At 36.3% G+C, this 12,717-nt stretch overlaps 1 protein-coding gene across 1 annotated transcript in view; it reads left to right on the top strand.

The window, feature by feature from the left end:
* VWA8 (von Willebrand factor A domain containing 8) overlaps positions 1–12,717 on the top strand; it is a 191,499-nt gene that overhangs the window by 31,468 nt on the left and 147,314 nt on the right. The window contains exons 5-8 of the mRNA XM_075046133.1: positions 6,166–6,333; positions 8,307–8,471; positions 8,885–8,934; positions 9,278–9,386. Coding sequence (XP_074902234.1) covers positions 6,166–6,333; positions 8,307–8,471; positions 8,885–8,934; positions 9,278–9,386 — 492 coding nt within the window. The remainder of the gene's footprint in view (positions 1–6,165; positions 6,334–8,306; positions 8,472–8,884; positions 8,935–9,277; positions 9,387–12,717) is intronic.

Below are 12,717 nucleotides of genomic sequence, written 5' to 3'. Positions count from 1 at the left end.
TAGTTCAAAAAAGGTAAAAAATGATCATGTGGAGGAAGCTGAAATCAATTACTGGGGAAGCTAAAATCACTGACTATGAAAGGAAAGACTGTTCCAGGTCTTGTCACATTAACATATTTATGATCTTATCATATGTTGATTCACTTCCTAGGGTAAACTTTTCTAGCCTAGCTTTCTGATTCAAACCTCCAATAACTTCAGGTTGTTTCTTTTTTTAGTTACTCTTCATTCTGTGCCATGGTGTTGCATCATCAATTAGGTGCTCACCAGTTCAAGCAGTTCTTCCTCACTGAAACCTTAACTACTGTGGACAGCTGGAGTCTCTCTTTGGATACTAACTAGCCTGGCTGACCGTGCTCTGATATACTGTGATTTCTCTGTCTTTTTTTTTTTTTTTAAATTAAAAAAGTGAATAACAGTATTAAATACAACCTGCCCTGTAATTTTGCTAACCTCACGGGGGAAAATTAGTTATAAAACCCATCCAGAAAACACTTGATTAACTCAGCAGGGACATAGGCTGAACAGTGAAGATGTAGCCTCCTCCTCCCGTCCATTACAGAGGGGGGAAAAGGCTGAATTATTTAGTTCTTAAGTTACTTTTTTAATTTGACTAACCACATTAGTTACTATTACATTGAGCTTAATAAAACTTGAACATCACATTTGGAATATATGTAACTCAGTATGTGACCTAAATTATAAAATGCAAAACTACAGTTTATCATCATCTACAAAGTGAAAAATTTTGTAACAAAAAATACAGTATGCATTTTAGATGAATAGTAGGCCTGTTTGCAGTCTCATCTTTGAATGGCATTATACATTCAGAACTTTTTTATTCAAGACATGTTATTTTAAACAACTAACACAAGATTTTACAAATGTTTAAGGGAAAAAATAACTAAGTTTTTATAAAAAGTTGATATTGTTGCTTTGAAACTGGTTGAACATCAGTTTTAATAGCCCTTTGTCTTACTACTTAATTTTTGACAATACTTTTATTTTGAAGGAAGTATGTTATCACTTCAGTCCATTAAATAGTCATCCATTTCAGCATTGCTCAACAGCTTTCCTGTTTGCTCAACTCATGAGGGAAGACAATAACTAAGAAATTAAGAGGCTTTAAAACTGAACAAGTATCTTGAAAGATGTTCTTTGGTAGAGGCATACCATTAGACATGCTGTTTACTCTACAGATATATTTAAAATCTGGCAAAGTAGATTCCCCAATAGGAGACAGCCTTATATGCTTCACTGCCCTCAGCATCTGTTTGTACATCTATCTTTAGGTTGTCTCTAAATTTCTAGATAATTTCCAGTTTCCATGTAAGTATTATGAAAAATGTGATCTTATTTGTTCTGTTGTATCTTCTTAAAAGAATAACCTGAGGCACTTACAGTAAATTACAAGTCTTGGTCAACGTCCTCTTCCTTCCTTGGTAAAATGAGGAGTAAAAGTTCACAGCATATCCCATTCTGCATCTCTGTCATTTCTTTTCCTGGTGTCTTGTTGGTTAGTTTTAATGATTTAAATTTGAAAAATTTGATTAATTGTATTTGACCCATGGAAAGAAATTTAGAAGATATCAATTTCCTCTGAGTTTTGTGGTATTTGGTAGCTCGGTGGGTTACAGGGACTCAAATTAATGTCCACCTCCCATCCCTGGAAGACAGGCTGCACCATGGATTTAATAGTTCAGGTTGTGTTAGCCTGCTGTAGTCAGGCAGCATCGTGTTAGCTCAAAACCAGCCAAAGTTTTGTGTTGCCTTTACCAGAAGGTTGTTAAAGATCTCTTTTCACCACAAGAGACATCTGGACATTACATTGTCGGGATGTTGGGAGTGAATGGAAAGACTTGGGTGGATGAGTTTCTGTGGGATATTGTGCGGGTGGTGGGAACAAGATACTGCGTTGGAAGGGACATCTGAAATTTAGGGAAACCTTACCTCATTAGTTCTCGTGTTCACTGAGCTACTGTTGTTTTTCCATGTTGTAGTTATGACTGCTGTGCTTGAGGCGTCATTACAGGGATCCAGTTTTCAGAGCAGGGGCAAGTCGTCTTAAAAAACCCCCAAACTTGTCTTGAGGTAGCTCCTGAAAAAGAGACAATCAGTGATTACTGTTGAGGAATTTCTTGCAGCAATTTTTTAATACAGTTCTGAAACATCATATTCAGAATGATATCCAGGTTTGAAAAATTAAAGCCCTTTAGAGTTCCCCGAAAACCTTCCTCAGGGATTTCAGGGCAACCAGAGTTTTCTGGGTTTTGATAAGCATTTTCCTGATAGAAGAAAGCTGCCATTTCAGTTCTGGTATTTTAAACTATACTGTTAAAATTTCTTGTGCCTTTACAAATTATTCTGGTTAGCTTTATAAAAATGTCCTCCTTTCTCTGTTGTTTGTGCATTTCAGTGTGTGCACTGAGGTGAGATTTTTTCTGTCTTTCTTCCCTTTCTGACACTGTGTAACTTCATCCATGGGCTTATACACTGCGATTTATGTCAAAATTGGGGTTTACAGCTTCCTGCTGTTGTATTTTGCACTGCTGAAGTGGAGGAGCTCACCGTGGTTCAGCTACAGGATAGACAATGAAAGTCCACTTAGGGTTGTCTTGTTCCTAAGGTGTTTTTGCCTTTAAAGATAAAAATACATTTTTGCAGGTGCAGTGTGAAACCAGGGTAAGCACTCTGCGTTATGTATTTGCTGCATAAAGCCATTACTATGAGAGCAGCGCTGTGTGAAGGGTTTCTGCTCCCGGCCTGCAGGTATTCCCTGGAGCAGGTATTCAGGTTACCATCCTCCAGAGCCCTGGGAGCATGGGTAGGAGACAGCAGCATCTGTCCTCCTCTGGTGAGCAAAATAGTCCCTCGCCGCAGTTACAATAAATCTGAAAGTAAACATTTAATGTCCCTCTCGGCCTTTTGACAAGAATTAATACTTTTAATCTCAGACTTATCATCAAGGTTGTGCAATATAAGCCCCACCGTCAGATTGTGGTTTATGTTAAACATTTAGAACAAATGAGAGTAGTGAGAGAGGGAGGCAGCACAGCTATTTCTGGGTTTTCATTATAGAATTATGAAGATTTGTTTCTTGGAAGCATTTTTAAAAAATGATTTTCAGTGACAGATTGCAAACTTACTTTCCTTCCTCTGTTTTTTTAATGCATTTTAGTTTCCATACCAATCCATCAATACACAGATAAAACTGAAATAATGATTCAGAGGATGCCTTGTAGTATGCCTAGCTTATTGCAAAAACTTATTACTCATTACCAGCCAGAATGCAGAAATGTCATAGTTCAGCCAGAGATACGTAGCTGTTTTGGTCTTAAGAGCAGACTTTATGCTATTTAACACAAGAACTTTAGAGGTAGATGAATTGTGCATTTATTTCACTATATTTTTGAGAACAATTTCCAATATTTCAGATATGCTTTGAAGATACATAAAGAGCACAATTTGGAAGAAAGCCGATCAGAGTAAATTAGCACCGAGGTGGTGGTGGTGTAATCGTTGTTATGGGGTGTCTTTGATTAAGAAGTGCAAAACCATGGTTGTGCATTCAGCCATTCCTGAAGCTGATTATAAAAGGTACATATAGGTAGGCAAATACCATCTGTAGCATACCTTTTGAAATATTTGAATTTTGAAATATTTGAAACTGTACTGAGCAGTAGAATTTTGAATTAAAACTTCAAATAATTTCCAAGCTCTGGAACCTGTGTATCTTTAAAATTTTGATCCTGCAAGCTGATGATCAGCAGGCAACATAGTGTAGTAGGCTGCTTCTCGAGATTGCACTGCAAATAGAGAGCATCTTCTTTCTTGAAGTTAATGATTGTTATATACTTCTTGATATTCGCTCTCTACACCTACAGCAGATTGCCTTCATGTACCAGTTCAGGAGAGAGATTTATGTCGATCCTGGAAGCCTGTTATTTCAGCAAGCCTTCAGCCATAGTGTGCGTGTCTCAACATGAGTCAACAAGATTCTATGGATACTCAAAATATTTTGAAACCATATGAACAGAATGTGTATTTTCCTCTGGCTAGTAAAACTCAGTCATAAAGTCTTCATAGACTTATAATATGCAGAATCCAACCAACTTGGCAAATAAATTGTTTGTTAAAGCATATTCTGGCTGTATCTCCAAACTCTATTTAGACAAAGTAGCATTTGGTTCATGCCAGGTATTGGACTGGCCGCTGCAGACTCAGGTTTTCTATTCAAGCAGGTTGGAGCAGATTTTTGACTTGACCAGTGATCTTCCTAGAGAAGAATGTTAGTACAAAATTTCTCCTTTGTACAAATTTTATGGGATGAGGAGAGAGGAATTTTATATTGCCTGCTTAGTAGAGTATGATGTCCTGAATTAACAACAACAACAAAAAAAAATCAATGAACATACTGATTGCTTTTTGAAAGAATTGGTGATTCGGTAGAAGAGAAATAATCTGAGGACTATTACTTGTTTAATGGGATTATTCTAGGTTCCTCAGATACCGATTATGAGGCTAGATATTAAAATATTATATAGAATGTCTTTCAGAGAAGGGAACTTGATCTGGAGATCTGTACTGGGATTTGTGTGCCTTCTTTCAATAATGTTTGCTTGAATCCAGATTAGATACAGGAATTATTTCCCTCTTAATAATGACGTGAAAAGCTTACATTATAGGTAATTTGCCGGTAGTAGTTACTTATGCTTCTATATCGTACACAAGAAGCATCTAAATTAGTCTTATTTAGTGTCGTCTTTATCTTCTCAGATGGTTCTCTGATTCTGCTGTATGCTTTGTACCATGTAGCAATTAATTTGTTGTCCTGAACTGTTCTTTGTTTCTAGTTTGTGCTTATGCCTTTGTCCTTTATATGTCTGTTTTCATGTGTAATTTTTTTTTCCTTGTTATTTTTGTATTGTGGTACTTCTTCATTATTCTTTCTCATATCTTCCTTCTTTCTCTCTGTTCCAATTTTTGGCATCTATTGTATTCATCAGAGATTTCCATCTAGCATTATATGACAGGTTCTTCTGTAGGAGTTTATAGGAGACATGCTGGGAAGAGATTTCATTTGTTCTCCCTTTGCAACTGTGCTTGTGTCTAAAATTGTGTTAAAATGTAATAGGAATGCAAAGGAAGACTCTTTGGTGCCTCTAAATGTTGCCTGTGCCTCAACCTGCCCCATTATTATCTGATTAAATTTCTGCAAATTGGAAATAGACAAGAATGCATTGAATTTCAGAGTCTTTTACTGGACAGTAATTGTCAATATTAGATATGAAGTGTAGTTAGTTTACCTGAGTGAATGTCATTGACTGCAAGAAATTTGCAGAAAATTACCAGCACCAGTTTAGTTTTATATTTTGGCTCCACTTTATGCACGTAAATAAACAGACACATATAAACAACTAATAAAATGAAATATAAAAAAGAAATAACTTTCTATCCAAAAGGCTCCAAAGGCTTATCAAGTTAATGGCTACATTTTTATTCTAATTTTGTAGAAGACCATGTTCAGTTATGGAATATAATTCTAAATCTTTTTAATTTTATCACATTTTTTAATATCTGATTATTTATAGCACTATTTTGTTTTTATCATCCATGTTTAGTTTCAATAGAATTACATTCTAGTCAGACTAAAGCGGTGTACTGAGGGTGAATTACACTGGTGCCTAACCAGAGCAATCCAAAGGAATACCTGACTTTTTTCTAAATATTTTAATATAGTTGTAAACATGTAAAGCCACCTTGATTGTATGTTTTCTGTATAAATAGCTGTCCCAGAACTGTTAGGTGGTGTGAAAATACAAAATGTTATGCAACATCAAAAAGAAAGGGTGCCACATATTAATATGTTCTGGGCATACACTAAAATATCTGCAAGGTTTTACATCTTATTCTGTTGGTACAAAATACTGGAACTTATTTCTGTCAGACCCTGTAATAGTTAGGAGATAAAAGTCCAGCTCATGCGTGTGTAGCACTGTTAAGGCTGTCACTCTTCCTGATCGCTACTGATGTGAATCTTACTGATTCTTACAGAAATAAATACTGGTTTGGGAAGCACTTTGAGGATCTTTTTCAGCAAGATTTAATGAGATACATAAAGTTTATTTCTATTATAATTTTTTTTTTTTTTAATTTTTTGAAAAGTGTGCGGTTCGTGCGGCTACTGAAGGCAGAATCCTTGTGCTGGAAGGTTTGGAGAAGGCTGAGCGGAACGTCCTTCCCGTGTTAAACAATTTGCTGGAGAACAGGGAAATGCAGCTTGAAGACGGTCGTTTTCTCATGTCTGCAGAGCGTTACGACAAACTGCTGCAGGTATGGAAATGTTGTTTGGATTTTTTTTTTTTCCTGTTCTTGGTAGGGCTGGAATACCATTATGAAGGGGAGAGTACTTAGGAGTCATATGGGGGAAATCTTACCAAGGTTTCTATGGTTTTTCCTTGAGTGTTACATAGGATGAAATAGGCAGAGTGAAAGCTATGTGAGAAGTCAAACTACTGCTTGAAAAAAACACAAAAAAGTTATCAACTGTATCTTGTCTGTCCACATGAAAAACAGTAGTCCATGTTAACCTTGTATGAAGCCTTTATGTGAAAGCCACAAAGTGAGAGTAACTAAAATATCTTGTTAAAAGAGATTTAAGCTGAAATTGTTCCCATAAAGTTCAGATAATGCTTCAACATTGCAATAGCCCGGTTGCTAAGTTTTTCAAATGTTAGGGTACCAGAAAAAAGAGGTCACGATAAGTGACACTGTATTCGTCAGTGCTGTCTTGCCTTTAATTTACAAAAGCATATGTAAACAGTGAATCTAAATTATAGGAAATGGTTAGAGAATTTTCTTTTGATACAAAATGGGATTTTGGTGTCTGCTGCCATTGCTACTTTAGCAGTTCTTGGTTTTTTTTCAGGCTTTGAGTCCTACTGCTTAAATTTGAGTGGATGCTTTTCAGGCTTTTGGGGACCTCAAAAAATTTCATCAGACAGTTTCCAGTCGTACTCCCTATCTTAGTTCCATGTACTGTCGTTTCCGATCACGTACCTGTCAGTCTCTCATAACAGTCTGACACCTGCTTGCTAATGTTTCTGTCTGTTGTACCTAAGTGTGGTTAGGAAGATAATTCAGACTCATGTGGCGCAGGAAGTAAATTTGTAATAAGCTTTCTGTCATTGGTCCTGCTTGTATGAAGTTGCCAACTATGCTGAAGTACTGTAGAGGATTTCTGAAAATACATCATTATTTCTTATGCCTCTCATCTGTAGTTAAAATTCTTCTGATCCATGCCTTTTCCAAAAACATTTTTATGATATTTAATGAGTAGATACAGTTGTTGGAAGCATTATTATTATATTTTAAAAGTAAGCTTTTAAAATGTAATTGTATTTAAAGACTGAAAATGAGAATTCAAGCTTAGACAGGATTTGGTTGCATTTATGCAAAGCGTCTTCCCCTTTTCTTTTTTCCTTTTTAACACTTTTCTAATGATAAAATGTTTCAAAATGAGTGCCTCAGGCACACTGCTAATAGTATATGAATTAAATAAATCTCTTGCTACAATACTAAATCTAATATTGTTGTTTTGTTGTTTGGGGAATATTGTATTATATAAGCTAACATTAATTTTCTCTTGTGTGAATAATTACTGTATATCTAGGTCTGCAGGAAATGTACTCTATATGGTTTCAAGGAAGACTTAACTGTGATGTGGGAAGACTAAAAACTGCATTTTTTGTATGCAGTGAATCTTTTACATGACAACAAGTGAAATACAACATTTAATGTCCTCATGAAGGACTCTAGTTCTGTAGTATTGCTTGTAATAAAGCATAATTTGTAAATGAAACTTTATAAATGCAGATTTTAATCTCCTTTACAGTTGGGGGGAGGGCAGGGGGAGAGAAAACCTTGCTTGTGGTGACCTACTTCTAATGTTTTAGAATACAATAAATTTTGTGGTCTGTTTATTTTCTGTTCTTTGTAAAAACAGTGTTGTAATGTAATGTAAACCTTTTCAACTTTGACTGTCTGCGGGGTCTGCGGTCAAATTGCTACAGGCCTGAAAGCTGTACCTAATCAAGTGTTCTATCTACATTCATTCTGGAAAAAATTGCTTTTATCATTCACAAATTTGACTAGTTCAGCGCTTTCTAGCCCCTCTGAATGAAAGATGAGAACATTACCACATTTAGTTTGAAGGACCAGGGTAGTCAATCTGCAGCTTAGTCATCATAAGTTTTTAGTGATGTAATGTTTTTTTGCTTGTTGTTGCTTTATTTTAATTCATTTAGGATCATACAAAATCAGAGTTAGATGCGTGGAAGATTGTTCGGGTTAGTGAAGATTTTCGAGTGATAGCGTTGGGCCTGCCAGTACCTAAATACTCTGGTAACCCTTTGGATCCACCCCTTCGCTCTCGATTTCAAGCTAGAGACATTTATCATCTGCCCTTTAAGGTACGTGTCCTAGCATAAGGGTTGGATTATCTGTACTGAGTAGAGCTAATATTTTGACGTTATGTTTTACTTACCTCACCTCTGAAAAGAATCCTCGAGTAATAAATTTATCTTAAAGGGTATTTTTCCTACTGGGGCCTAATAAATTCCTGAAAAGCAGGCTTGGAGTTGCCAAGGAATGTTGCAGCAGAAAAATAACTTCTGTAAAACAATATAACCCTAAAAGAAAGATTTGATAATCTTACTATTATTATTTTCTTTTTTAAATAAAATTAATCCTGTGTCAAGAAGCAAGTAGACTCCTCATGTCTAAATTAGAGGGAAAAATAGAAAATGCCTCATACGTTATGAGCTGTGATCCACAGCATGATCCCAAAATTAATTTACTCTGTGATTTTATGTTCTATTTTCAGGACCATCTTCAGCTATTATATTCAATTGGATCAAACATTTCCACAGAGAGGTAATTTTTCATAATTAAAAAAAAAAAGAAAAAAAAAAAAAAGGAATGAATGAAGAAAAGCGATGTCCTTTCAGGATTCCTTGCTATTTTTGTATTTTGTATGACTGCATAGAGACCAGAACTGAAGAAGTTTTTTTAATATGTGTGGGTGTATGCTCACACTGCTTTTTCGTATGCAGCCTTCATATAATGAATCCTTAGTGCTTTAGAACTTCAATCACACCTTACTTATTTGCGCTCAGAAATAGTTTCAGTATCTTATGCTGTATTTAACTTTTTCAGCTTTAGTACTTTAAATATAGATAGCATGTATAAAACTCTGTAATTACTTTTTCCTATGCAGAATTTCTCAGCTCCTGTCTTTTGCTACAACTCTCTGCTCTCAAGAATCTTCTACATTGGGACTTCCAGATTTTCCTTTAGACAGCTTATCGGCTGCAGTTCAGATTTTGGTATGTGCATACACATGTGCTGTGAAACTGTATGGGCTTAAAATTTCACAAAATTAGATCTGGATTGTTCGTGTTGTTAGAAGGAGATTAACATGAACATTTAAAAAATAAACCTGAAAAAAATAAGGATGGTTTGAGGGAGAAAGCCCCAGTCAGATATCTCTGCAAAATCCTTTAACCAAGTGTATAGCATAATACTGAAGGACAAAGTATGGCATGACACAAGATTTGTGATGTGATTCAGTGTATCTTAGTGCTCAAAATAATGGTTTTTATTCTGCTAAATCATCTTACCTGGCTTCGGGGGCACCTACAGTTTGCCTGATGACACTGAGGTAGTCAGTGGAGAGAAATAAAAATCACAACCCAGAAGTCTTTCTGATTTAATGCTATGCATGTAGTCAGATTGATTGTATTATAAAGACACCTATTACTCTCCATTGACACATAAAAGGACCCAAACCAACTATGCAAATGTGGGTATAAGAGACTGTTAAGTTGTATGAGATGAAGCCTGTGTTAGGTCTTTGGGTTGGCTGGTGGATTTAGAATAAACATAGACATGGAGGGTTACCTGAAGACGCAGGTTGTGCACGCTTGAAGATGCAATACCTCCTGACAGCCACAGTCCATAGGGAAATATAACAACTGTATGCAGTTCACAGTGGCAGATCAGGCTGTGGCAGTCTTTCTGCTTTCCCCGACAGGCTTTTGTCCCTTGGACTTTATAATTACATGGTAAAAAGTCAAAGTAAAACCAGAAGGTGCCTCCTGAAGGAAGTCAGGGAGATGAGATCTGTGTAAAGAGAGGGAGGGGTTGGCACCTTTTTGCATGCGGGAAGATGTGGTCAACCCAGGGCGGTAAAATAGCAGGACAACTTCTCAGACCCTTTCTCCAAGGTGCAGGTGTCTGTAGAAAGGACTCTCAAGATAATTCTCTGTTGTGCCTCCTGTGCAGTCATTTTACCTATGGTACTGCTCAGTGGCAGATTACTTCTGCATATTTTATTGGATTATATACATTAAAACATACCAATTACTTTTGTTACTGTGGTGCTCAGTCCCCTCGGTTGTGCTGGATACTTACAGACATGATTTTTTTCTGAACTAGTGGTACTACATCAGATGTTAAGAAGTGATTAAAATTCAAGTTCAGAGAAATGAAACGGTATTTGGAGGGCTTTAGGAAAGAAATACATGTTGGATTTTAAAATAAATTGCAACTTTTTATTCTTTGAGCCCTGTAGTGAAAAATTATTTTTAAATGAATGCCAGATGGCTTTCAGAGTAATGGAAAGAAAATGAGCCCTAAGTTATTATCTAAACTATGGAATGAAGGAAGCATTTTATTTTACATTAGAGAATGTGAAGTGTTATCATTGTATGACAGTGTCTTTTTTAGGTAGATGAGAACTGTTTCTTTTAGAATTAGTTTTAATCACTTGGTTTTCTAAGCTGCCTGTTCTCAGTGATTCTAGCTACAGCATTTTTTCTTCACAGGCTGGGTCACTGCCATCCTCTACTTCTAGCTTGGTTGATTTAACTGTTTAAAATTGTGGAGGGAATGCATTGTAATGACTAGCTCCCTATCTTCTATCGTGGATTCACAGAGTCCCAAAATGTATTTCTTAGGTTGAAAACTCCTGCCTGCTGAAAAGCAGAATTTTTTATAGGGTGCTGTTCTGAAGAGGCTAATGTCATACACAATGATTGTAATTATTATTAATTTGAGATAAAGTGGACAAATTATATGTTATGTCTTTACATATAAACAGAGGGCTTTTAAAATGCAGTAAAGGGCTCCCTGATCCTTTAAGCAGTACATTTACTACAGTGCCTTAAGTGGTTTATTTTTACTGATCTTTTCTTAATGTGGAACATTATAAATAGTATTACCGATTATAAGTATGAATTAAATTATGCATTTCTGTCGTGGTTTAACCCCAGCTGGCAACTCAGCCCCACAGAGCCGCTCACTCACCTCCCTCACAGTGGGACGGGGGAGAGAATCAGAAGGGTCAAAGTGAGAAAACTCGTGGGCTGAGATAAAGACAGTTTAATAGGTAAAGCAAAAGCCGTGCATGCAAGCAAAGCAAACCAAGGAATTCATTCCCCACTTCCCACGGGCAGGCAGACGTTCAGCATCTCCAGGACAGCAGGGCTCCATCACACCTGACAGCGACTTGGGAAGACAGACGCCATCACTCCCAACATCCCCCCTTCCTCCTTCTTCCCCAGCGTTACATGCTGAGCATGACTTATTTATGGTCTGGAATATTCCTTGGGTCAGCTGGGGTCAGCTGTCCTGGCTGTGTCCCCTCTAACTCCTTGTGCCCCCCAGCCTGCTCACTGGTGGGATGGCGGGAGAAGCAGCAAAGCCCTTGGCTCTGGGTAAGCACTGCTCAGCAATAGCTAAAATATCTCGGCATTATCAACGCTGTTTTCAGCACAAATCCAAAACATAGTCCCATACCAGCTACTATGGAAAAAATTAACTCTATTCCAGCCCAAACCAGCACAATTTCATAAAATATGCATCTCCTGATGTAATTTCTAAGCAACTCTTCTTTCAGTTGGGTGCCTATGTAATTCCAAGTGTATAACTGAAAATCAGTTGATTTTATGTGAATTACATTATTTACTTTTTACTTATTTTGATGAAGGCTTAAAAAAGTAGTGCCAGTTCACTGACTGTTTTTCACTAGTGTTTATGCACAAGTAGTCCTTAAAAATTTGCAAGTCTTTTTTAAAACAAACAATCAAGCATTACTTTAGGTGTTTAGAAACACGTTTTTCCACCATTAAAGTTTTTATGCATATGTTTCTTGAGTATTCGTAAATGCACTTCCATTTCTTTCTCTATTACTGCAGCAAAATAATTGAATCTTTGTCTAGTTCAGGCAGCAAATGACAAAAGAGTTAGTACTTAAAACTAACAAGACGACAGTAAAAAAAAAAAGGTTTTTTCAATTTTGTGTATAAAGTGCAAGCATACTTAGGAACTCATTTCAAAACAAAACTGTTTTGATCAAACTGTTCAGAAATTTCTAGGAATTTATTTGTTAAGTAGAATCTGTACAATGTAATGGAATCACAATTAAATAATAGAAATTGCTGTGAACAAGTAGATCATTATTGTAATATAGACTTCTTGTCGTATTGATTCTTTTCTAGTAGTACTATGAAACTCGGTTACCTGTGGTGAGATGTATCTCTCCTAACCTTAAATGTCTTTAGGTATCTGAGCCAGTCACTGTAGCTTCCATTTATGCAGAGGAAATAAAGTAAATTTTAGGACATAGTTCTTCTAATCTACTTTAGACATTTATAT

The sequence above is a fragment of the Buteo buteo genome, chromosome 14 (genome assembly GCF_964188355.1).
Source record: "Buteo buteo chromosome 14, bButBut1.hap1.1, whole genome shotgun sequence".
NCBI classification, from domain to species: domain Eukaryota; kingdom Metazoa; phylum Chordata; class Aves; order Accipitriformes; family Accipitridae; genus Buteo; species Buteo buteo.
This window is presented reverse-complemented; position numbering and strand designations above follow the sequence as displayed.